Source organism: Dromiciops gliroides, chromosome 3 (genome assembly GCF_019393635.1).
Source record: "Dromiciops gliroides isolate mDroGli1 chromosome 3, mDroGli1.pri, whole genome shotgun sequence".
Lineage (NCBI taxonomy): Eukaryota > Metazoa > Chordata > Mammalia > Microbiotheria > Microbiotheriidae > Dromiciops > Dromiciops gliroides.
Window position 1 is genome coordinate 251,858,885 of NC_057863.1, and position 27,411 is coordinate 251,886,295.

At 38.2% G+C, this 27,411-nt stretch overlaps 1 protein-coding gene and 1 long non-coding RNA gene across 4 annotated transcripts in view; one reads left to right on the top strand and one right to left on the bottom strand.

Moving 5' to 3' along the window:
* Positions 1–27,411, bottom strand: part of AFF3 (AF4/FMR2 family member 3) — a 694,821-nt gene that overhangs the window by 117,807 nt on the left and 549,603 nt on the right. For 2 of the 3 annotated variants that reach the window (XM_043992437.1, XM_043992435.1), the window contains one exon: positions 13,086–13,126. In XM_043992437.1, coding sequence (XP_043848372.1) covers positions 13,086–13,126 — 41 coding nt within the window. The remainder of the gene's footprint in view (positions 1–13,085; positions 13,127–27,411) is intronic. The other variant, XM_043992436.1, reaches the window with a different exon arrangement.
* Positions 1–27,411, top strand: part of LOC122746643 — a 224,585-nt gene that overhangs the window by 30,411 nt on the left and 166,763 nt on the right. The window lies entirely within an intron of this gene.

Here is a 27,411-nt window from a genome sequence, read left to right on the forward strand (position 1 = left end):
AACTTTCACATGTAGGTCTTCATTCTGCTCTCTGAAGCAATACAGAATAAACTTAGTCCCTCTTAGACATGACAGTTTTTCAAATATTTGAAATGTTTTATTGTTTGTTGTAAGTTCTCATACATAATAAATATACCCATGTAATCTATATGTATGTCATTGATCAGTGGAATAAGTCAGCATTTCTTTAAACACTTTTAGCAGGGTATTTTTTCAAAGCAAACAGTTATTTAGAAAGCACTACACTGGGTGTCAAAGGAGAAGCAAAAGAATTCAGAAAAAGGGGCCTGTCAATCTACTTAGGAAGAAATGACACAATTACATGGAACAATAGGGTACTAAAGCCAAATGTATGATTGTATATATGTGGTTCTAAAAAGTGTTAAGAGAACACAAAGTCAGTTCAGGGATGTCTGTTTCATGACAACAGCAAGGATTATACACTGGGGATGAGACAGGAGGACCTTCCAAGCCAGGGCACCAGAGCAGGCACTACTGATGTTGCACAGTGTGTGTGTGTGTGTGTGTGTGTGTGTGTGTGTGTGTGTGTGTGTGTGTATTTAGTAAGCTTTCTGTAGGTCAGGATAAGAGTGGCCCAACTGGGGAGGAGGGACTGAGCCTGAGTAGTGCCAGATGGCATACAGTAAATGTGAAGTGAGAAGTACCATGGATGGAGGGATTTAGATGGAGTATAGACAACACTGGAAGCTCTTGTGCAGAGGATGACATAATGAAACTGGTGGTTTGAGGAAAACCAGCAGTGGTGTGAGAAAAATTATCCTTACAGCTGCATGTACAAGATGGACTGAAAAGGGATGAGAGCAGAGGCAGGATGATCAGATGAGAAGGCTATTCAAAATAAACCCAGTATGTAGTTGTAAGAGCCCTGGACTAAGGCAGTGTGGAGCAATGGGGAAGGACTAGCGGGATTTGGTGTCTGACTAGATGTGGGGGTGAATGAGAATGAGAGAGAGAACTTTAGAGCTGTTACAATGAAAATGTATACTTGTCCTGTGGAGGTTTAATTTAGAATCATGAGATCTCTGAACAAGAAAGTGAGAATTTGTCTATTCTCTGTTTCTGATAGAGATAGAAAAAAAAAGGATGATTTATTCAGTAGTAGAAACACTTTATTTTTTCCTGTTGGGTTCCTAATTTTTGCTTGTTGAGTTGTTTCAGTCATGTCTGACTCTTCATGACCCCATTTGGGGTTTTCTTGGTGAAGATACTGAAGTGGTTTGTCATTTCCTTCTCCAGATAACTTTTAGAGATGAGGAAACTGAGGCAAACTTGGTCAAGTGACTTGCCCAGGGTCACCCAGCTAATATGTGTCTAAGTCAGGGTTTGAATTCCAGAAGATGTATCTTCCTCCATCCAAGCCCACTGTAGCACTTAGCTGTCCTTTGGGTTCATATTAGATCAGTACTCATTCAGAACTGTTCAGATAATAATCATTCTTCAGTTTGCATGTTAAGAATTTAAATATTGTAACAAAATTATTGAATGCCTCCCAAGAATTGGATCTCATGTAATGTAAAGAGTTGGAAGTAAAATTAAAGGTTATCCAAATATTATCTATCATTCAATGCAGGGATTCTTTCTAAATCTCTGCTTCTGCTTGAATACTTCCAATGCCAAGAAACTTACTACCTCAAAGGTAGCCTCTTTTATTGTTGGACCATTCTAGTTGTTAATAGTTTCTTATATCAAGCCAAAATCTACTTCTTTCTAACTCTGGCATGTTGGACTTGGGTTTGCTTTCTGCAGCAATATAGAATGTCTAGTTTCTCTTTTCTGTGACAGGTTTTTTATTTGAAATGTTTATTAACACTAATTCAGAATTATTAATTAAATTAATCATTACTATTAACACAATTACTATAATACAACCAATAATTATTTATTAATTCAATTAATAGAACATGATTAATTAATTATTATTTATTAATCTGGAAATGTTTATTTTTAATATTTGAAATGTTTTGCTTGCCTTCCTTTTCCACAACCCTGAAATCCTTACTTTCTTCAACCATTCCTCATTTGACATGGTTTCTAGATCTTTTACTATCCCAGTTACCCTCCTCTATGGAGTTCTAGTTTATTAAGGTTCCTTAGGCCATTGAGTTTCCCACAGACCACAGACGAAACACCAACATAGCTGTAGGCAAGATCCCTTGCATAATAGACGTAGCAGCACTTTCTGTCAAGCAGACATGAATTCTCTGCTAACTCCTGGGGCTAGTCTAAGAGGCTGTACTGAGTTAACACTTTTCTTGACTCTGCTGTCCCTTTTCAGTTAGGATGTTCACTATTAGTAGTAACAACCTAAATAACACTATTTATTAGAGAGCAGCATTTGGCAGACAGTGGGTCTGTTCTGGACTCTAGCCAAATTGGCATAGCTTCTGAATGACTAAAAGGACTTTACTATAAAGCAGTCTCAGCCAATCTCTGGGCATAGATTCCTCTCTCTCCCCCGCCCCAGGACAGTATTAGGGAAAGTGACACATTTAAGGCTAGAGAATTGAGGGCTTTTCAAAACCAAGATATTCATCTTTTTTTGGTCCCCTAAAAGGGTGCCTAGCAATTTATTTAGTTCTGAAAGGCATAGTTTGTTTTGTTTTGTTTTGTTTTTGCGGGGCAATGAGGGTTAAGTGACTTGTCCAGGGTCACACAGCTAGTAAGTGTCAAGTGTCTGAGGCTGAATTTGAACTCAGGTTCTCCTGAATCCAGGACCAATGCTTTATCCACTGTGCCACCTAGTTGTCCCCAAGGCATAGTTCTTGACTTTATATAGAAAGCTAGGCAGTGCTGTGGATAATTCAGGTCAAGAAGACCTGAATTAAAACCCAGCTTTTTTTTTTTTTAATTTTTACTAGATATGTGACACTGAGCAAGTCACTAAATCTCTGTGCATCTCAGATTTCTCACCTGTAAAATAGAGATGATAATAACATCTACATCCCAGGGTTTTGGTGAGATAAAATGAGATATTCGTAAAGCATTTTTGAGGACCTTGAAGAGCTAGTTTTCAGCACCATCTTCTTCATTACAATTATCACCATGTTAACAGCGTACTGTAACGATTGGAATAACGCCACCTGCTGGATACTTACTGTAGAAGAGTTCTGCCCATGAAGGGAAGGTCTTTGAGGGCAAGACCAGGAGTCAGGAAGTGACGCGGACTAGTGGGAGGAGGAAGGAAGAGACTGGCGCTCAGTCTCGCTCTCTTTCCTCTGGACTCTGGTGGAGAGCGGAGCTAGAAATGTGCTCTCCCTTTAATAGATAGGAATCTAGGCCTTTTTCTCTCTCTTTACCAAATTCTTATTCTCCTTAATAAATGCTTAAAAGTCTAACTCTTGCTAAAGTTTATAATTTATTGGCGACCACTCATTAGATATTTTAGACAGTTTAGCTAGAATTTTAACCCTTAACAGATGGCTGACCACGAAGAGGAAAGCTAAACCTGTCTTCTGATCTTCTGGTTGGGTAAGAAATTTCCCCTACCCTTTAAACTGCTAAGTACTGGCGCACTGGCTGTGTTTTCCCTTTAAATTTTTTCGAATGGACCTTTTAAACTCCCTAATTACCCTATTTTTGATTTTAGTCTGTTTAACCAGACAAATGGGAGATAAGATCATGTTAATGCTTTGTTTTTGTGGATTTTCTATTTTTCCTTTTATTTTTGTTAAAAGAGCCAGCAACTTACTCACACAAGGAAATATCTCTCCCTCTCCCAACCATGCTTTTTCAGAGGAACCTGAAGAGATTCCCGCAGCTTTTCCCAGTTCTAACAGTAATTGTTGCTCTAATTTTGCATGCCTGGAGGCAATGACCCACCCTCTAGTAGCTTTTAATCCCCTAGCGCCTGGAGGCAAAGTGGGGGAAGAGGAATCCAGGCCTGAGTTCAAAATCAAGTCTGATTCAAATTGCGCTGGTCCCTCCCCTCCTCTCCAAACCCCACCCTCTACTCCTCCCATGGCCAAGCCCATTGCTTCCCCTGCCTGGGAAGTCCAGAGAACTGATGCGCATGCTCAACTTTCTCTAACTACATTTGCAGCTTCAGGCTCAGCCCTTTCCCAGCCTGGCTGTGCTTCTGAGACAACCTTAGAAAGCCCTTTAAATTCCAGATATGCTTGTTTTGTTCATAATTTTGCTAACCTGCTTTTGTCTTTAATTAGTAATCTTATAAAGCATTTGTATGGTGAAAAGACTGACAGACAATATAGAGGGGTTAAAGAAGAAAAACTTAAGCTGAATAAGAATGACAATCATCACCATAGTTCAAGACTCTGCTTCTTTTGCCATGGAAGGGTACATATTTTACAGAAATGTAGAAGTAAGCAGCAAGGTATTGATATGAGTATTGGGGATTTTAGATATCGGAATCAAAAGTGTTCTGAATTCACTCAGAGTAATAATGTCAGTTCAGAGGTTACATAGGATTTCTATGCTATTATATATACATTTTGAAATTAATGGTATGGGTTTATTTTCATAGAGATTTTCATGCTTTTGAGATTGTGTCTTATACTTAGTTTTTAAAACAAGGAGAATATTTGTAAAAGCTTTTTAGTCATGTGATCAAGTTTATATTTTATAATACTCTTTAAGTTCATGTTCATTTAGATTTCCTTAGTTTGAATTTCACTGTCTTTTATTGTTCCATGTGTATTTTCTTCTATTCATTTATCTAATTTTGAAAAAATTGCAAGATGGTTTTGATTTCATAATACAGTGTTAATTCTAGGAGTATTGTGCTCCCATATTCTGAGTTGTTTGTTTTTGTTATTTTTTCTCAACTGATTATTTGATCAAACTCTTTAAAGCATTTCCCTGGCAAATTGTTTGCCATGGCAAGTGTAAATTGATTCTAGAAGTATTATTTTTGATAAGCATATTCCAAAAAAAAAAAAAAAAAGAGGGGAACATTTGTAAAAGTTTTCTTTTTTCAGAAAAAAGTTTTCTTTGATATTCTGTTGTGCTTTAACTTGTATTTAAATATGTTCTGATTTTTCACAAAAGTAATTGTATACTAAGTGCAAAAAAGGGGTATTATTTGAAATTGTTGCATAATTATATATTGTGTTCTGAGTCAAGATGTATTCACATTTTTTGCAATCATTTATTATCCTCAATTTTTAAATCCATATGAGACTTGGATTATGGGAACTTATCATTTAAGACATTAATTGCCTTTATTCTGAGTTATCAGATGCCAGTTGGCCAAGATGCCATCCAATCACAAGAGGAATACATGCAAAGAGCAGACATTGAACTGTTACATGAGGGGAGACATGCACGAAGTTAAGGTATGGCCGAGGGAACGGCTTTTGACAAATGTTGAGGTTGGATTCTCTTGGTTTAATATTTTATTTTATTTTTCCCCACAATATTGTACAGATGGCTGGAAGTATTCATCCCACCCATCTCACTTCTACACCTGGCTTCTATGCTCCCTCCTATATGCCTGATGCCATGGACATCTCAATCCCATGCATCTGATTAAGTCTGACTCAGTTTCTTCCAATATGTTCGGTGGCTTGGACATATATTCCATCCACCTATTTTAAGCCTGGCATACTGTATGGGCAGTACATATTGCTCAAGTGTGGGAATGCTCATATCCCATCATTTCTCTGTTCTTTTATGGTAACCCCCATAATTATCTCAGGTGTCATGATAAATAACAGTGTTGAATTTGGCCTTGACATCTGTTACTAATTATATTAGATTTTAAAATTTCTCATAATGGCATGAGGATAATTAGGCAGATGATGCAAAAAGTGATGAAACAGATAAAAATTATTTTTAATAATTAATATTGCAGCAATTATCTTCTCAATTACCCTCCATAAGGGGGGACTATAGTAATATTATAATTTTAAAGAATGTTTCAATTTTTGTTTTATTATATGTTTCATGTGTAACAACTAAGATTCTGAATTCCCTTAGACATGTTTTTGAGAACTTTCATTGTTTGATTTGATTATTGACAAAGCTATTTTAAAGTTGTGTTAAGCTCAATTTTGTAGGAAATTTTCCTGGCTGATTACCAGCATCCACACATCAACCCCTGAAAAGACTTCCATTCCACGACTACACCTAGAGGACATCTGAGAAAAGACTTTCAGAGACTTTAAATGAACAGTTTTGATTTGTTGTTTTTGTTGTTTTTTTTCTCTTTCTGTTATAATATACACCATCTGTAACATGTATTCTCTGCAGAGGCCCTCCCTTTGCAAGACTAATGTCAAAGCGTCGGTTCATGAGGACAAAAAAAAAATCGCCCCTCTGGACAAAACTTTCCTCTCTTCCTTTTCTATATTGTTGTTCACATATTATTAGTTAGCAATAGTTATCATATTGTTTTTACTGTTCCGTCAAGGAAACATTTTGTTTCTTGAGGAACAACAGGGGGGACTGTAACGATTGGAATAACGCCACCTGCTGGATACTTACTGTAGAAGAGTTCTGCCCATGAAGGGAAGGTCTTTGAGGGCAAGACCAGGAGTCAGGAAGTGACGCGGACTAGTGGGAGGAGGAAGGAAGAGACTGGCGCTCAGTCTCGCTCTCTTTCCTCTGGACTCTGGTGGAGAGCGGAGCTAGAAATGTGCTCTCCCTTTAATAGATAGGAATCTAGGCCTTTTTCTCTCTCTTTACCAAATTCTTATTCTCCTTAATAAATGCTTAAAAGTCTAACTCTTGCTAAAGTTTATAATTTATTGGCGACCACTCATTAGATATTTTAGACAGTTTAGCTAGAATTTTAACCCTTAATAGTACCATAACTCTGACTTTCTTCATTGAGATGTCAATAAACTACTAAAATATTAACCAGAAAATTATAGTTATTTATCAGTAGGCCTGAAAAGAGAAGGCCTCACTCTCAAACCCATTCTGTACTCTCTCCTTTGCTCTTAATTGAAGATAGTTCAAGGCAGAACCTCATAAAGATAGATGCTTCTCTAAAGAAACCTGTCTTTGTTGAGGCTCATCTATTGCCACTCACTGGAGGTGGGTTTCTACTCTTTTTCTCAATGTGGATCATTTCAGATACTGTAAATAGCATACAGATTAAAAACCTTCCTTCCCAAAAGGGATTGAAAATCTGAGGTGATCTGAAATAGAACTGAGAAAAGAGCAAAACTAGATAATAAAACACGCTTACAAAAACCCAGACAGTTCAACGTCCAGTTTCCATATTATCTCTGGGTTCATGAGTGAACAGCAGTGGAGGGGTATTCAAGATAAGTGGATCTTGGACCTGAGACATTGCCAGATGGACAGACAGGTTATAGCTGCTGATTCAGTTCTGTGGCTCGTAAAAGTATAGCCATTTCTGGAATTTGAGCTGATATTTCAAAAGATGATTATATGCACAATTTAACCACATGGCTGTTCAGGCCCCTTTGAGTGCCATCAGGTTAACAACTGTTTTCATGTCAGCTCTTCTTATTTATTTATTATTTTTTAATAAACACATTCTCCATCTTTCCCTCCAATATTTCCTATTTCCTGCCCAATGTGATTGATTCAATTGGAATTATGCTACTTTTTTGGTATAAAATCCAAGTTATTACAAATGATACTTAGGTTTCTCAGAAAATATTAATTCCTGATCTGTTGCTATAAAGCATTCTCACCAGCTCTGCCCTTTCTTTCAGAAACAGATGGAAGCAGTCTAAGTGTATGATTAAGTTCTTAGTCCCAGCAATTTCCTACTGCTTTCCTTCCCTAGATTTCAGGATTGACCTCTCGTTTCTCTGCTCAGCTTGATAAATCAAGTGAATACTTTTTTTGATCACTTATCTCCTATTTACTACACACAAAGGACAATCAATCATACATGAAGGCAATTCATGTACCATACACATATATGTTCTTCCTAACAGCATTTGGCCTTTTTTTCTAGCAACTTTGGCTGTTTTCTCATCCCCGTTGTCTGTCCCATTCAAAATAAATTTATTAGAAAAACATAGCTATAATAGAAGAAAGGGGACATCAGAGTGGTGTTTCTCCTTCTCATACATAGGATTTCTTTTAATTGACATTGTTCCTTCTAAAATTTTTGTTTTCCTCCCCTCTTATTCTCGTTCTTTTCTTTATTGGTGGAGTGGAGCAAAGAATCTTGGCATGCTGGCAACCTTAATTGCATGTCATTAAAGAGATCTATCCCAGACCCACTGATGAAAACCATCAATAGTGAGTGGAAGAAAAGAATAACCGTAACCATCCTGATTCTAGATGACCCACACCACCAGGCTCAGCCTCTCCTTTACTGAGCTGCATTACTGAAGTGACAAATAGAATGAGCAAATGAAGGCCCGATTTCTCACACTGCCTTGCCAGCATTTTTTCAGTTCTGACCTCAAATATGCCCTGGATGATTGTTGCTAAGACACAGACTGAACCCAAAGCTCAAATGGAACCAAGGAGGGGAAAGGATTTCTGGGGAAGGGCCTGAATTTTGGCTGATGGATCTATCCAGTTTTAATTTGTTAAGATTTGGTTTTAATCACTATACCCTTGTTGATGTTGAAAGGATACTGTACTGTTGAAAGGATACTGAAAGTCAGATTACTGGTTGTTCCAATAAAACCAAAGCAGCAAATAAATGAAGCAATCTTAGTCAAGCACAGCTAAGGATGAATTTCAAGATGACATCTGGGCAACTCCTCCTTGATGGCTAGGTACCAGAACCATTTCAGAGAGATGAGATGAGTCTACCTATTCTCTGGAAAGGAAACACCACAATTTCTCCTTGTAGCCTATCTCATAAGGTCCTATCTATGAGGCTTTTCTGGGAAGGTAAAATTTCCTTTTTTACTGGGAAAAGTTGATGTAAGTAGTTGCTTTCTGCAACATAAGTACATGATAACTGATGTTCCTAAGAGACCACAGGATGCTGGGCTTCATCAAGGAGAACATTTGAAATAAAATGTTAGCCTCAAGGGCAGGGGCTTTTTGTTTTTATCTTTAGTTTTTACTTTTAGCACAGTGATTAGAACATAGTAGGAGCTTAATAAATGCTTGTTGATTTGACTGACTTTGTCAAACTTGAATGATATGATGTATATAAAGCATTTTATAAAAGTCGACATTTATTAGGCCCCTACTATGTGCCAGGCTCTGTGCTAAGCCCTGGGGACATGAAGAAAGGCAAAAAACTACTACTATTACTACTACCACCACCACCACCACCACTACTACAACAGAAAGTTTCTATTGTCAAGGAGCTCACAGTCTACCAGATGGGATAACATATCCCTGTTTTCCCACAATAAATCATACAAGAACCCTTTGAGGAAAGTAATAAAGACACTACCATCTTCAGTTTACTGTTTAGGAAGCAGGGTTATAGAGACATAAAATAACTTGTCGTACAGGTAGTGAGTGACCAAGCAGAGAGATTCAAGCCCTGACCATATGACTTAAAATTCAGTGGCCTTTTCACCACCATGAAGCTATCCTTATAGCATAACCACACCTAGAGTGCTACAGGATCTTCCATTATCAAGTTGGAGAATGTAAACAAATAAAAAACTACAATGATTGAGTGTGTGTGTGTGTGTGTGTGTGTGTGTATGTGTGTGTTCACCCTAAACTAGAACTGTAGAATTGTGAAAAGAACTGTGAGAGAACATGACTTGTCCACAAAATCCTGAGGGATATGAATTTGTTCTTCCTCTTTGTCCTTCATTCTCTAAGAGGACCATGACACATGGAGGTGATGTCATGACTTGGCAGTGAATTGGCTTTAAGTGAGTGAGGGCTATGCAAAGTGCCTAATTTGTTCACCAAATCCTAGAATACTAGAAATAAGGAAATCTCATTTTGTATAGAAGGTGGCAAGTTTATGGAATTTGTTAATTTATAGGATCAGAGGATTGAGAGTTAGAAGGGATCTTTGAGATTACCTAACCCAATCCCTCTGGCAGCTAGGTGGTACAATGGACTGGGTTTGGAATCAGGGACTCCTCTTCCTGAGTTCAAATCTGGTCTCAGACACTTAGTAGTTGTGTGACCCTGGCAAGTCACTTCACCCTGTTTGCTTCAGTTTCCTCATCTGTAAAACGAGCTGGAGAAGAAAATGGCAAACCACTCTAATATCTTTGCCAAGAAAATCCCAAATGGGGTCACAGAGAGTCAGACATGACTAAAGTCACTAAACAACAAAAACAACAATCCAATCCCTCAAATGAATTGAATTCCACTGAATTTAACAGTAACATTTTTAAAATACCAACTCAGGGCACAGCACTATGCTAGACAATAGGAAAGATATAATTTTTTTCTGTTTTTTTTTTTTTTTTTTTTGGTGAGGCAATTGGGGTAAAGTGACTTGCCCAGGGTCACACAGCTAGCTCAACTGTCTGAGTGCCGATTTGAACTCAGGTCCTCCTGAATTCAGGGCCGGTGCTTTATCCGCTGCACCACCTAGCTGCCCCAAAGATATAAAATTTAAAGAAGATGTGGTCCCTGCTCTTATGGAGGTTACTATCTAGTAGATTATGGCCAATGGCACAGGCAGAAAATAAATAAACTGAAATAAGATTTAGATAAATGAATAAAATATTGTCCAACTATTCAATAATAGAGATTATTAAAAGAAGCTAATCTTTTGAGTATGATATTATTAGAGGGCATCCAGGATTCTTCACAAACTGACTTAAGGTACTACCCACTGTTTGAGACTGGAAAGAAGAGAAATATGACCTTGTGTGGCATTTCTCAATCTCCTTTAATACAAGTTTATTCAAAAGCATATGCAAATTGAGATAACTATATTCCCCACCTGACTTAGATGGCCTAAAATTCATTAATAAAAATATTAGAAAACCTGAACCTAATTAATTCAAGGCCTGCTTTTTTTTAATCCCTTGCATTTTTGAATTAATGAGTTCTTACTGTATCTCCAAATGATTACAAATGCTTCTCATTTATGGTGATTGCTCCTTTGGCCCTGAAACATCCACAAAGCCCATGGAACTGGTCAGCGAAATAGACCAGAGCAGGCAGCTTTTTATTGCATTATTAGGATCGCATTACAAAGTCAACAAATCCTTTTGAAATCTCTTTGTGACTAGAGTTCACATAATCCTAAAGAGAAGGCATGGAATACTTTTAGATACTTTACATAGATACTCTTTGGGTATAAATTGTTAAACACAAGGGAAAAAAGCCCTAACACCATATATAATTGAAGATATGGCATATTTATAAGGACAGGACACTGTGCTTTAAAGAACTAAATCTATTTTATAAATATTCTCTTTTTTCCCCATGACCTCTTTCTTATGAGATCTATATATTTAAATCACTTATCCTTCTATTTACCTGCCAGAGTGAATTTCTGGTTTGGAAAATGGATTTTTCTTGACCATGTTTAATACAGTGCTCTGAACAGAGTAGACATACAATAAAGCAGTGACAACTAACTAGTCAATTAATAAAGAATTTTAGAATACTTGATTGAGATGTAAAATAGCGCATCACTGCTAGTGCAATGATCTCTCAAAACTTTCTGTTCACAAAAAGTGTCTTATCTTTTGGAATACTAGAATTTGGAATACTGGAATTTTATCGGTTATTTTGCTGGGTTATTGCTTTCTCTGCTTGCAGTCATATCTTCAACGGGATTTGGTGTCATCCTAAAAATAGATTTAGGTGAAGTCTACCAAGGGCCATAATGACTTTGTGTTTTAAACCAAACTATTTTTGCCTCAATGTGTTTTGTGAAGGAGGTAATTTATTAAAGAAGAAAAATGTCAGGATTTTTAGAAGATAGTATTTTTAAAAAGATAATAGAGAGAAAAATAGATAAAAGGAAATATTGTGTCAGAAATTAATGTGCTCAGAACTCCAACTTGCTTTTCTTTTCAAGTGACAAAACCCTCCACAATTTGTTTGTTAACTCTGCCAAATTTCTAAAAAGCCTTTCTAAGAGATTTCAATGGCAAACTAATCTCGCAGCATGCAGAGTGTATACAGTTTGTCAAAATGAAGGGTTTTCAAGTGAAATAAAAAAAATATGATGTTTATAAAACTGAGGTGGAATAAGTTTGGTGGTCTCAGTCTACCACCCGTAGAGAATGCTTTTCACCCATGCGCAACAAATAATTCAGCCTAAGTGACAGATTTTGCTCTGGAGAGGCACTGGACTAAACTGGCTTACAGAGTCAATTACTGCTCATTCTAAGAAAAGAGTGGAATTGGGAAACTGAAGGCAAGGCTGGGGTGGGGTGGAAGGCATCACAGGCTTCCGTGGAGGGGGTGAGGGTGAGCCAGACAAGGTTCACGTGGTTGCCAGGAGAGCATGGAAGGAAAATGTCTTTGTGCCACTGTATGACATAGTACCTCACTTGTGGAACCTGCAAGTTCTTTAACTTACAGGCACCACCAAAAATTTCCTCCTGCTGTGTCAAAATAGGGGAAAAAAGAGGCCTATTTCAGGAAGCTACTTTTTTTTATATCCCCTACTTCAACTCTTTTGTACAGTCTTTAAGGTAAACCTTGGTGCCAAATACAGCTCAACCACATTTATTCATTACATTTACATGTCTTGTTAGGTAACACAAGTGAGAAAAAAACTAAACAATGCAAGGAAACAAGAAGTAGGTGATGCAGGAGCACAGATAGTCGGGTTTTGTGTACAAAGCATTTCAACAGAGAACCTGATCAAAGGAAAGATAACTTCCAGCAAAAGGATTTGGAGAAAGTCAGAAGAAAACATCTCAAAATAAATGAAGTACTTATTGCTGAAAAATAAGCTTAGATTTTCACAAACTCTAAAGCTCACAATTTACTGTATCATTCATGCTTTCCCCACTAAGTTTCTTATCTCTTGTCTCATAGCACAACAAGGGATTCGGCAGCACACTTTCTATGAAATACAACAAGACTGTGATTTTTGCAGTAATAAACTCCACACATGCATGACAAATCCAAGCATGCAAAGTGTTTAACATCCCAGTTCACAGATACTTTGGGGACAAAAATCCGATTATGAATTATATGCCACAATAAATAGGGCTCAACGTTTCATAAAGCAATTTATAGTTCATAAAAATGACAAAATGTACCTGTCAGACAGAACGCGGAGAGCAGATCTCTGTGCGGCCTGCTGGAAGAAAGGGCAGAGATGTTTATTTTATATTCTGACTTTTAAATTATGTGCTCAATCAACACTTAAGAAAAAAACGTGTTACACACATTTTTGTCATGTGGCCAAATTTCAAACTACCAGCCAAGTAGCAGACAGTGTTTCATGAAATGAACATTCCAGATGAATAAATGTGAGACTCTGTGATGTACACCACCGCACAAGAGAATTGTCACAAGGCAGGCACAGTATTTTAGAGAGTAAGAACTCTTATTTAGGTAATTTTCAGCAAGTCTATGGAAATCAAACAAGGAAAAAAGTTTTCTTTTTGTTCTCATCCCTTTTTCATTGCTCCAGTATTTTTACCTTTAAGAACAGTGTCTAATTTTTTTTTTAAGCGCCCCCCTCAATCGCTACCCACCAAGCTGTATTGGGCCAGCAGTCAGATTTATGGGAAGGGATCTCTCTTCCTTCACTAAACTCTGCTCCAACTTTTCTCCATACCTCTCCTTTCTCTGAATAGTCTATATTCTTCCTCATTCAACTTCTGTGGTGGCTGGGAATTAGGGTATGAATAGCAGGAAGGAACAGCAGACTATCTCATTTATTCTAATGCCTCTAACTCTAATTCTTAGAAGGTGGAAAGATGGTTGAAGGTCAAGATTGACTCTCCAATAGCCCAAGAGATAAAGAAAACACAATGTGTTTTATTTGGTAGGTTTGTTGTGCTTTACTTGGTCAGTTATACAAACCAGAGCTGACAATAGACTGGTAAATATAGATAAATTGATGAGCTTCTAAAATATTCCTATATGTTAATTCCATGATACTGATAGAGTGTGGAGATGTGCAATCTTCAGAATGCAAACACCTAAACAGCAGATTCATCTCAATTTTTATTTTTTACAGACATGAAAATATTTTCCACAGCAAATAATGCTGGCCCTCTGCATGTCAGTACCATTTTTCTTAGTCAAGCTAGTTAAATCAATCTATGCAATATTTTTGAATACAGTATCTTTTACTAGACAATGTGGGTGCCAAAGAAATAGGAGACACCTTCCCTTAAAAAAAAGCCCCCCCTTTCCCTTCAAAGAAATAGGAGAGATAGTCCTTGACCTTAGACAGATTGACACCCAACTGGGAAGTGTGTGTGTGTGTGTGTGTGTGTGTGTGTGTGAGAAGACCAAGCATTAAATACATTTACAAAGTACTACATCAATAAGAAGATACTAACATAATGCCCACTGTGTACACATCTATGAAGGAAAATAGGGGTGATGGAGGTAACCAGAGTGGGGTGGGATCCATGAAGGAAGGTGTCCTGGAGAAACAAAGTGTTAAAAGATGGAGAAGGACTTAAATAGGGGCTGGGAAGAGAGACTGGCATGGAAAAGCACATGGAAAAGCACATGCAGAAGCACAGAGATAGACCCCAGAGTGCTTGGCCTAGAATCAGAGAGACCTGAACTAAAATCTGGCTTCAGACACTCACAAGATGTGTGACCCTGGGCAAGTCACTTAACCTCTGTTTGCCTTAATTCACTGGAAAAGGAAATGGCAAATCACTCCATCATATTTGCCATGTAGAGTATGTCTTCCTTTGTATTGCCAGAGCTTAGCACAGTGACCAACACACAGTAGGTGTTTCATAAATGCCTGTTTGACAAGTATGCATAGGTTATGGTCTGTGGCAATGGAAGAAGTACTCACATTAAAGAGATCATAGATCTACTGAAATATTGAAATCCAATTTTCTCACTTTTCATTTAAAAATCAAACCCCCCCCCCAACCCTGGCCACAGCCCATTCATTATTCTCACCTATATCTCCTAAGAGCATTCAAACTATAGTATTTCCACTGAAGACAGCAAGTGTTCAACATCTAAATATTACATGTTGCAGATTCCCAATCTAAAGGGATTTATGGAGTCAAACTTGATAAACAGCTTATTATTGGGAAGTCCTTAATGAAGACACATGGGGGACTTTGAGTTCCCCAAAGGAAAAGTCAGCATCTTATGTTCATGATCTTGTAACTCTCCACCTGCCCCTCTAAGAAGGGGTCCATCCTGTTTTATCCAATGGAGAGGATGAAAGCTGGGACTAAAAATTAAATAGTGATTTCTAGCATTGATTTCTGGTTTTCTCCAAGAGACTATGTTGTTAAGCTCATATTAGTGCTTTTAGTGTATTTTAAAAGCAAACAAGCAAAACAACAACAATTACCTAAGTTTCCAAGATAGTGTCTTTCTCCTCTATTCATTGGCCCTTAGCACAGGGTTAAAAAATGGTAAACGATAGATTACGAAGCATTTATCACTTTTCATAGTGTATCAAAGTGCATTCTAAAAGAATTTTGGAATTAGGCTGGACTAATAGAGCTGGAAGGGACCTGAGAGTTTGTCTAGTTCAACTCCCCTACCCTCCCTCACTTTAGAGCTGAGGAAACTGGGATTACATGATTTGTCTAAAAGTTACATAGTTAGTGGCAGAGCAAGAAATGGAACCCAGGTCTCTTGACACCCAAGTGTTCACTTCAGTGTTAAGTTTAATCTTCCAGGCCACTTTTCAATTTGCTGTTTATAGCAGATTGCCTCAGTGAATTTCCCTGTAGTCTCATGAGAATCAGAAGAAATTTCTCCAAACAATTAAAAATTAGTGTCGATGGGGTCTTTTGTACTAAAGTCTCCAAGGCCTCCTAACTGGGTAAATTAAAAAACCCAAAGTCCAATCATCAGGGTTTAATTCACCCCTCTCCCACACTTCAAAGAAAGAAAACATTTCCATGTTTTAAAAATATTCTAAATACTTTAAAATACTTTTTAACATATTTTCATTATGACTAATTTTTAGATTTTAATTTCTATTTCTTTCCTCTTTGCCCCTGATGTTTCCCCTTTTCTGTGTTCAAATTGTGATAATGTTGAGATAATGGTTTGGGAAAGCTTAATAACAGGGTATCCTACTATTCACAAAATGGTATTGTCTTCCTGTGACTGATCACTTTTCTAATATGTCGGTACTATTTATGCAAAAACTTAAGCAACAGGGTGGTACTTAGTACCATCTATTGCTTGCTCCACTATTTTTAATAGTCTGATTTTGATTGTGCTATTTAATTTGCATTTTATTTCACATCATTAAAAACTTTAGTGAGGACAACTCATCATCCATCAAGGAAAGAGATGAGAATATGTTAAATGTTCTATATAATTCCTTGAAATAAGGGACTGTGCTAGGTGTGTGATTTTTTAATAAGGATTATGGCTTTAGATTAAAATTTGATACCACAAACCATGCCCAAAGACCTCTAGAATTTATGACTATAAAAAATCTCCTTTGGTTTCTGTACATTATTTCATTTTACTGTTGGAAAGTAATGAAATAAATAAACATTGGATTTAAACTTTACTACAGGGTATGAAATAGCAAAGAAAAAATTACTTAGGTGACTCATGAAGTGAATCCTGAAAAACTACCCACAATAAATTAGATGAATAGCCCAATTTCACTTGCTCAAGAGCCATAGATTACAGGGAACCAATTTTCTCTCTTCCCAGATCTCCCCTCTTCATCTCCACACCCCATCCAAACTTCTCCATTACTCTACCCTAAGCAAAACGGGTTATAGATACATTTAAAAGAATACTTCATTGATCTGTCCTGAGTTCATTAATCATTCATAGACTTGTACCCCAAGTGTATGTGAGACAAAACAAGTTCTCTGCCAACAGTAACCCTTTTCAGTTTCTCATTCTCTAGAGATTATATCTCCTCTTTCCATTCTTTATTGCAGTGTGCCTAGTGCCTGGGAACCCAATCAGCAGATATTCAGGTTTCACTGTGTACTAAGTGAGCCACCAAAATTACTTGAAGTATCACCATGTGAAATGTGTTATTGAAGGGAAATCAATACGGAAATTAAATGCTTTTGTTGTAATTGGGTCAGGATAAAATTGAGAGCAAGTTCATGGATTCTGGAGAGCAGGGGTTCAAAGGGGTTCAAGGAATCTCTAAGCCCTAATTCAGTAATTAAAGAGAAGACATCTAGAAGTTCAGCTTGTTGGGATGCTATTTGGTGGTAACAACAAATCACAAGGAGCGCTTTTGGATGCTGTTCATAAACATGATAACCAAAGTACTGGACTTGGAGTCAGAAAGATCCATGTTTAAATTCTACCTCATACTTTTTTAGCTGGTTGACAATGGGCATGTCATTTTCTCTTGATGGGGAAAATGTTAACTATGCAGATTAAACTTAAAAGTGTGTGCTGTTACCCCCTTCCTTCCCCACAAGAGCTGATTGTTAAATATTTACCAGCATATCCATGTATACACACACAAACACTACATACATTTGTATACACACACACATGCTTACATTATACTTTAAGGACCTATGATCTCATCCAAGGAGGTATTCCCCCCAAAAAAGAAAAACCACAACTCATCCATCCCCATCTTGTGTACTTCTCATAAATTACACAAGGAGTCTAATTACACAAAAGGTCTTCCTCTAGATTCTTGACATTGCCTGCCTACCAGCAGAGGGTAGCTATGCCTTACTAACCCACTTCCTTTTCTAGACCTCTCTCTCTCTCTCTCTAGTGCATAATTTTTCATTGATAATACAAATTACAACTAACAGGAAGAGAATGGGCAGTTTTTTTCACTGTATTTTATAGTGGATCGCATAATTACAGTCACACAACTTCCTGAAAGATGCAAAGAATGAAGTATCAAACTTTAGTTTTTGCTTGTTGTGGTGGTGATTGACTCTAAAATGTCTGATTTGGTAGAGCAAATGCTGCTTTAAAGGTTTTCCTCCAATGAGATATCTTTCCCCAAATAGGTTAAAGTCATACAAGAATGCCTTAAAGATGTGAAAAAAATGAGAAAACTTTGTTCAATGGCTGTCGAATTATCAAGCAAGTAATAAAACATGGAGACATGTTGGTACAGATAAACCCCTTGCCATTGTCATGGAAGCTGTGTGTACATATAAATAAATATTATTTGTATATAATTATATACATATGCATGCACACATGCACACATACATACATACATACATACATACACATGTAACGTGTATATTGCAGTTAGCCATGAAAGTTATCAATAGGAGTAATAGGGGACTAAGGATCTCAGTTTAAGCAATTTGGAAGGGCAAGGAGAATATTTCAGTGACCTACAGAAATGGCACCATGTGTTTCAGCCAGAACTAAACCATAACTATACATAGCTGAGGCATATCTGATGGGAAGAGGACAGTTTTCCTATGGTGGATAGGCTTGGAGGGCAGAACTATATTTTCCATGCTGCTATGTGACAGAGATGAGGACTGATGGGTATGAAAAGACTTCTGGGAAAATGGAGGTTTTTTTTTTTCCCCTAGGGCAATGAGGGTTAAGTGACTTGTCCAGGGTCACACAGCTAATGTCAAGAGTCTGAGGCTAGATTTGAACTCAGGTCCTCCTGAATCCAAGGCCAGTGCTTTATCCATTGCGTCACCTAGATGCCCCTGAAAATGGAGGGTTTTTTTGTTTTTAGTAAGGCAATTGGGGTTAAGTGACTTGCCCAGGGTCACACAGCTAGTAAGTGTCAAGTGTCTGAGGCCGGATTTGAACTCAGGTCCTCCTGACTCCAGGGCTGGTGCTCTATGCACTGTGCCATCTAGCTGCCCCGGAAATGGAGTTTTAAAAAGTTTTCCTAAGGTGACTAGGAACTCAGGAGCTCTGGGACAAATGAAGAGAAGAGAGATTGAATGTTGGTACCAGATAATGGCCTGTAAGAAGAAAATTCAGATTAAGATCCAAGATCTCTTGGGGAATCCAAGAAGACTTTCTTATCTTTTCTTTCTTTCTTTCTGTGGCAATGAGGGTTAAGTGACTTGCCCAGGGTCACACAGCTAGTAAGTGTCAAGTGTCTGAGGTTGGATTTGAACTCACATCCTCCTGAATCCAGAGCATGCTGGATTATCCACTGTGCCACCTAGCTGCCCTTACAAGAAGCCTTTCAAGATGACCATTACCTGAGAGGGAAATCTGTCTGAACATGGCTTGAAGACTAAAATCGTAGACTATACCTTTATTTCCTAATATTCAAGCTCCAGATACCCTGACAGAATACAAGATACCCTAAAATCTAAAGGCATTTGTTGTAGGAAATAGTGCTACTCAGCTCAGACCAACCACAGACCTGAAATGGGACTATAGCTCAATAGACTTATGGGTATAAACTCACTCACAGCGGGATGGAAACTAGGAGTATAGATGTTGACAGTTGATAGCTGATAATTTTTCATGAAACCTCAACAGGCAATACTGTATCCCATGTTTCTGAATTTGTTTGATCATGTATTATATATATATATATTTGTATATATATTATAACATACATATATAATTTCTTTTTTGCAATTATGTGAAATATTTCCATAGTAGTCCTTTTGTATAAGAAGACTCATATGAAAGAAAAAAATGAAAGAAAAAGTGACAAATCTCATGCTTTAGTCTGCATTCAATCAATATAATTTTTTTCTCTGGAGGTGGATAGTATGCTTCATCATTAGTCCTTTGGGATTATCCCGGATCATCATATTGCTGAGAACAGCTAAGTCATTCACAGTTCTTCATCAAACAATATTGCTGTTACCATGTACAGCATTCTCCTGGTTCTGCTCATTTCATTATACACCAGTTCATGTATGCTATAATTTTGATTGTAGACTGTACCTGCTTGTGGTATATACATTTGTAATAATTACTAGGACTATACTACATGCAAATTAGTGTATATTTTATGTCAAATTCCCACAGTTATACATATGTACCTGATGCATATATAGGGAGTACACCGCCCCCCTCTTTTTAACCAGAGTGTGAAGAGAGGATGTAAATCCAATGCACAGACATATATCCTGTGAGAAGAGAATTCTTTTTCCCTTGGAGCTATGGGCCACAGAGATGGGCTTGATTGCGCTGCTGTAGAGTGTTCCATAGAGCACAGGCCTGTGTGACCATGGCAAAGACTCTGATTGATATAAGGTCAGTTTTGCAAAGATGGAAGTTTAAAAGGATTTTTTTTTCAGCCGGCTATCTTAGAAACCAGAAACCTGAGTGAGACAAATAGTTATATAACTTTCATGTTGGTCACAGAGAGGATGCATGGGGAACAGAGGAGAAAGAGAAGATCTCCTGACTCAGTCAGGGCCTTGAGGAGAGGCATTCAAGATTGCTAGGGCGGTATCCAGTCCTGCAGGCCATCTGAAGCATGTTGAGAGCGACAGTTGTCAATAGCAACAAGCAGGAGCAGTGAAGATAGAGGATGGTAGTAGTTTCCAGTTTTGGTTCTAAGGCTGGTACTGAAGGTGTAAGCAAGTTGTCACAATGGAATGTATATCTTGGAGGGGATTATTTCCCAAATAATCTTGGGAGGGACCAAAAAGGAGGCCTGTACTCACTCAGGCATGTGTATTTGTTTCCTTGTTATTTTTGTGTGTGTGTGTGTGTGTGTGTGTGTGTGAGGCAATTGGGGCTAAGTTGACTTGCTCAGAGTCACATAGCTAGTAAGTGTTAAGTGTCTGAGTCAAATTTGAACTCAGGTCCTCCTGACTCCAGGGCTGGTGCTCTATCCACTGCGCCACCTAGCTGCCCCTCCTTGTTATTTTTTTTTAAATATAATTTTCTTGTCTATCCTACTTAGATATTTCATAGTGGGTTTTTTGGTGGTTTTTTTTGGTGAGGCAATTGGGGTTAAGTGAGTTGCCCAGGGTCACACAGCTAGTAAGTTGTCAAGTATCTGAAGCTGGATTTGAACTCAGGTTCTCCTGACTCCGGGGCCAGTGCTCTATCCACTGCGCCACCTAGCTGCCCCAGGTATTTCATCGTGTTAAGTTCCTACATGCTTTATTATTAAAGTAGAAACTAAATTTAGAGGACCAGGGGAAAAGAGTTAGCTGTGATAGATCATAATAATCCTTCCTTCCCCATTAGAGTCCTAAACTGTGTGGATCCAGAGTTGAGTGGCATGTGTTGCATATATAATACATATAAAAAAATGTTTATTTCCCCAATAAGGAAGGTGAAAGGATTGAAGGCAGCACAGTAGAAAGAAGTCTAGATTTGCAGTCAGAGAACCTCCATTTAAAACCTTAACTTACAACCCGTGTGAGCCTGGGCAAGTAACGACTTCTCTGGGTCTCAGTTTTTCTATGTGTAAAATGAGAGGGTTGAACTAGATGGCCAACAAGACCCCTTTGAGTTCCAAATCCATGATCCTATGATCATAAGGAATGCCATTCCATTTTCTAGCTTCCCAGATAAAATGAAATGTTTCTTGAAAGATTTAAAGAAATTCTTTAAGGGAAAAACAAAGCAGAAAAAGAATTAGAAGAGGCAGAGGGAAATTCCAACCAGTCTTTGAACCCCAAAGGGTGGAAGCGTGCAAAAGAAAGGACCATTGAATATTTCAAACTTTTCCCTTGGAATTAGAGCTGGACTTTGGGGAAGGAAGCAGCTACTTGGGTTCTGTGGAATGATGGGGATTCACATTTGCTACCAAGGAACATGACATGCCAGATTGTTTAGAGAAAGAAAGGAGTCGTGTTGGTTGTTGGCTCCCTGCTGGAGAGGAACTGACCCCCACAGATGCAGACCTGACATAAATAATTGGGAGGGAATATTGTCTTCTTAAAGTATGTATCTGGGATGGAATGGAGAGTCTCTTGAGACCTGTCAAATCTGATGGTCTCTACCCACTTTCTTGTGATTCATGTAGGCCAAATGATATTGCCAGAAAGAATCTGGAAAGATTTGCTAGGGATGATAAATTTCCAGATGAGAAACTAAGGACTGTAAAGGAATATAGGTGATGTTTTATCTATTGAAATATAGGGGCTTCAGAAGATAGGCAAAAATATATAAAATAGTGAGGTTAGGAGATAGTGCTTGAGAATAGGACTCGGATCAGGTCTTCATATTCAAAAGTGATAGCCATGGGAAGATTTTATCAAATGAAGGCTGGCTAAATATATTTGCCAGGAGACTTAAGGATCTTGTCAAGAGAGCTTTAAATTTAAACCAAAAAGGGGCAGCTAGGTGGCGCAGTGGATAGAGCACAGGCCCTAGATTCAGGAGGACCTGAGTTCAAATCCAGCCTCCGACACTTAACACTTACTAGCTGTGTGACCCTGGGCAAGTCACTTAACCCCAATTACCTCACCAAAAAAAAAAAATTGAAACCAACACGGGAAGGATAAAGCTAACCACATGCACTAAGCTTGAGCAGAGTTATAATTATGTGGGGTGACTGTGGCTTTGTCCTGACACCAAAATCAGGAGTGGAGCAGATGACACTTCCTACAAAAGGGATGCTTCCTCTCCATGGCAAACACCATCCTTACAGCTCTTGGTTCTAAAATGGTCTAGCCACTGCCCTTAGGTCTCCATGGCTGTGGTACCCTTCTCCCAGGGCACACCTTCTTTCCCTATCCCCTGCCAAGTCTTTTATATCATCATCCATTTCCTAATTTTGACCAGCTAGTCCTTAATATAATTCTACCACAAATCACTTCTTAGTCATAGTTTGGACTTTCTGGATATACATACATACATACATACATACACACATACACACACATATATACACACAGATATGTGTGTATATATAGCTAAGGTTGTAATGTCCTCCATACTACCACTGTCCCCTGCCCCCTTCAACTAAATTTAACCAAGGTATAAGAATTTCTAGATAAGGCTCAGCCAGAATCTCAGAGACTAACACAGGATAAAGAATATCAATGGAAAAGTCCAACAATTTATAGGACAAAATTATCCAAGAAGAGAGGGAGTAATAAAACCTATTGTCCAGTCATTTTAATCATGTCTAACTCTTTGTGACTCCATTTGAGGTTTTCTTGGCAAAGATACTGGAGTGATTTGCCATTTTCAGCTCATTTTATAGATGAGGAAACTGAGGCAAATACAGTTAAGTGACTTGTCTAGGGTTACACAGCTAGTAAAAAACCAAATTTATAGCCTTAAGTAATTTATTTTTGTTTTTTTTGTTTTTTGTTTTTGTTTTTGTTTTTTTGCAGGGCAATGAAGGTTAAGTGACTTGCCCAGAGTCACACAGCTAGTAAGTGTCAAGTGTCTGAGGCTGGATTTGAGCTCAGGTCCTTCTGAATTCAGGACTGGTGCTTTATCCTCTGTGCCACCTAGCTGCCCTACCTTTAAGTTATTTATATAAAAAAAAGGGTTGAGCATAACAAATAAAATAACCTAGAGTCTATAATTCATGGAGATACATTATAGTTCCTAGATATTACCAACCTTTGTTAGGATGTGACAAAACTAGAATATGATAAAGGGCACAGTCTATTTAAAACGAACATGGTAGAGAAAAGTAGAAATGAAATAAGGTTGTGTATCAGGATGACCCAATGGGACAGCTAGGTGGTGCAGTGGATAAAGCACCAGCCCTGGAGTTCAAAGCCAGCCTGACACTTGACACTTATTAGCTGTGTGACCTTGGGCAAGTCGCTTAACCCTCATTGCCCCCCCCCCCCCCAAAAAAAGATGATCCAGTAATGTGAGGAAATCTATAAATTGTATAATGTACAATATTTGGGTGGAGATCAATGGAGGGCATGAACAGAAGAGATAATGTGGTGGAAACATATTATGTATTAGTTGGTCATTATTGGGAAATGGATGATTTCTGGAAATAGATCACAAACTTGGCAAAGAGAAATGATCCAGTAGAGATGAGGCATCTGCTGGAACTTTCTGTTAGCTAAAAGTAGAGCAACTGATAAATTCCTGACTTGGCTTTAGTGAAAATGTCATTCTTTTTATTGTGGAAGAATCAAAAGAGGAAACTGTTATTCTGAATATAATACTGACTAAAAAGAGGGAGCTAGTTGTTGAAGTAGAAATATTTGGAGCCTTGGGAGGAAGTAATTACTTATCTCAGAATTCATAATAAAGAGGGGGAAAGAGAAGATTTCAGTGGATATAAGGGAATATGTATATGTAGAGAGCACTTGTGTGCTGGCTAGAGTTAAACAAAAGAGCTATCAATGTTCTTTTATTTGGAAAATATTTATAATAAAATAAAGGAAGGAATAAACTCCAGGCGCTTCCCCTGGTCTTTTGTCCTTGTCCTAACTTCATTTGCATGCCAATCAAGGGGCCTTATTCTAGGTCCAATCAATGGGGTTTTACCATTCCACCCTTATTAGAAGTCTTGTGAATGGTTTTTGTTTGTTTTTGCACAAAGAGTCTGAAATAGGTTTTAGGCCATAGGTTTAGAATCAGAGATGTAACTAAAGTACTAAGGAATTGCCTAACTCTAAGTCAGATACTTGTCTGGAACCTCAGATCTTATATCAGTACCAGACAAAAAGACACAAAAAAGAACAGTATTAGGCTTAGTCCAAAGAAGTTGGCTGACTTTTTTCAGCTTCCTGGCTAGGTTTGGTGACTCAAAGTATTAGCTAGGTACTAAAAGAATATCTGCCTATCTTTATAAAGGAGAGACTTTGTAGCCACTACATCTTAGCAGATGGGAACAGAGAGTACTACCAGATATAGCCTTGAAGAGCAAAAGCCCAGAAGATGGCAGCACAGAGCAGGTTGGTGACCACAAGACTAGTGGAGACATTTAAGAGCAGAACAGATGACATAATGCTGAGAATACATTATATGATACCCTGTAAAAAGCAGAGGAAAGCTTTGATTTGCAGAAGAGAGTAGCATGATGAGCTGGACATCAGTAACTCTGCAGCTTCAGAGACATGAACTGCTTTGACCACCCATGTTTTTTTGGTGTGTGTGTGTGTATGCATGTACATGTACATGTTTGTATACACATAGAGATGCACATATGTGTATATCTCTGTGTATATACACAGAGACATGTGCCTTGTCCACATGGGTTCCTTGTGTGTGCTCGGTCACATGGCTTCTCTAGCTTAATTTCCATTAGACACACATGTTCAGTGTGTGTGCCCTTTTCCACTGATAGTGCTATAACTTGTAGGGAGAGTGTATCTTATATGAGCAAGGGAAATCTTTTCTGGTCACTCTTCTGTGCTATTTCATTAGATATCCTTGATTATGTCTTAATGTATCCATCTTCTAGCTGCCTTGTCAAAGGAAGTGCATGGGTGGGATTCACGAGTAATGATTTTGGGTGGGTATAGATTCACATATTGCCTTGACCTTGGGGTTCTCTTTTCTGGGGGCTCACATGTGGAAGAATCCCAGGTGCTACATACAGTGGTTTGAAGCATGAGCAACCTGAAACAAAATGAATCAAAAAGAGTGGCACAGTCCTGTGAAGATAGGCTCAAAAATGACGTACGGAATTCTAACCAAATAAGTTTAACACCCAGAGCCAAGGACAAGAAGAAGGGTCAAAAGTTGGCGCCAAGAAGAAGACCAAAGAAGTCATATATATGACCACTCCTTGTGGGTAGATGAGGGAATGGAAAGAATTCAACTCTCATTTTACTTGGGTTTTCTTTACTAAGGAGACAGTAGTTCAGTGGCATGCTCGTAGTAAGGAAAACAAACATTTTTAAGTGTGTACTCTGTTCAAAGTACTGAGTTAGATGATTGGCGTACAAAGATAAAAATGAAATATTCCCTACCCTCAAGAAACATATGTTCTACTAGAGGCATACACTATGAAACCAGATAATACATTTATGTTCTCCTGGAATTACACATATATGATGAACAAAGATAAGTGAGAGAAAATAATTTGAGAAGGGAGAAAGAGAAAGTACTAACAACTGGGTGATCAGAAAAGGTTTCCTGTAGTAGGGGGCATCTGAGCTAGGCCTGAAGGGAAACCAGGAATTTTAAGTAATAATAGAAATGAAGAGGAAATGCATTTCAAATATAGGGAATAGCTTACACGAAGGAGACTGGGCATGGAATGGCAAGTTTGCTAGTAGTCAAGTTGACAGAGAGCTGAGAGTTTGATGGACTAAAAGTATAATCAGTCAGTATTATATTATGGCACCCAAAAATGTTCATATCATTTTGGGCTACATTAATAGAAGCATGGGACAGCTAGGTGGCACAGTGGATAAAGCACCGGTCCTGGATTCAGGAGGACCTGAGTTCAAATCCAGCCTCAGAAACTTGACACTTACCAGCTGTGTGACCCTGGGCAAGTCACTTAACCTTCATTGCCCTGTAAAAAAAAAAACCCAAAACCAAACAAAATAATAGAAGCATAGTGTCCAGAATGTAAGAATTAATGTTGTTGTTTAGTCATTTTTCAGTCATGTCTGACTCTTCATGACCCCATTTGGGGTTTTTCTTGGCAACAGTACTGGAGTGGCTTGCTATTTCCTTCTCTAGTTTATTTTCCATGAGGAAACTGAGGAAGAGTTAAGTGATTTGCCCAGAGTCACATAGTCAGTAAGTATCTGAGGCTGGATTTGAACTCAGGTCTTCCTGACTGAAGGTCTGGCACTCTATCTACTGTACCACCTAACTGCCCAATAATTTATCTCCAGATGTGACAATAAGCATGTCTAGAGCATCACATTTAAATCTGGTCACCACACTTTAGGAAAGATAAGGAAAAGCTGGACTATGTCCAATGGAGAGCAAGGGGACTCAAAACATTGCCATACTAGGATTTATTAAATGAATGAGGGTGGTGTAGGGTGGTGGTGTTCAAACTGTAGAAAAGAAGACTTAGGGGGAGATATGACAGCTGTTTTTAAGTACTTGAGGGCTATAATACAGGAGAAGGATTTGACTTGTTTTGATTGACCTCAGAGCACCTAGAAACAAATGGGTGAAAGTTGAACAGAGGTAGATTTCAACTCAAACAAGGAAAATTTTCCTGAGCATTGGTTTCATGGGTCCTGAAACATGGTCAGAGGATAAGCTAATCATGGTTCATTTGGCCCTGACCTCTGAAAACAATTTTCTTCAACTTAATGGCTGTGCAAGATGACACTGCCAAGGTGGGGGTAGAAGGGAGAAGGAATGTCCCAGTCAAATGAGCCAGGGCTGGTAGGGTTGGTCAAGATATCAACCTGTCTCTTGCATGTGTGGTGGAAAGAGGATTATGTTTGGTATCGGAAGATCTTGGCTTGAATTTATTCTCTTCTCTTACCTAACTGTAGGACCTTAGACAAGTAGTCACATACTCTTTTGGAGAGTTAATTTCTTCTTTTATGAAATGAAGAGGTTGGACTAGATGCCCTTAAAGGTCCCTTCCATCTATAAATTTATAATCCTATAATAAAAAGTACTTCAAAGGGTAATGGA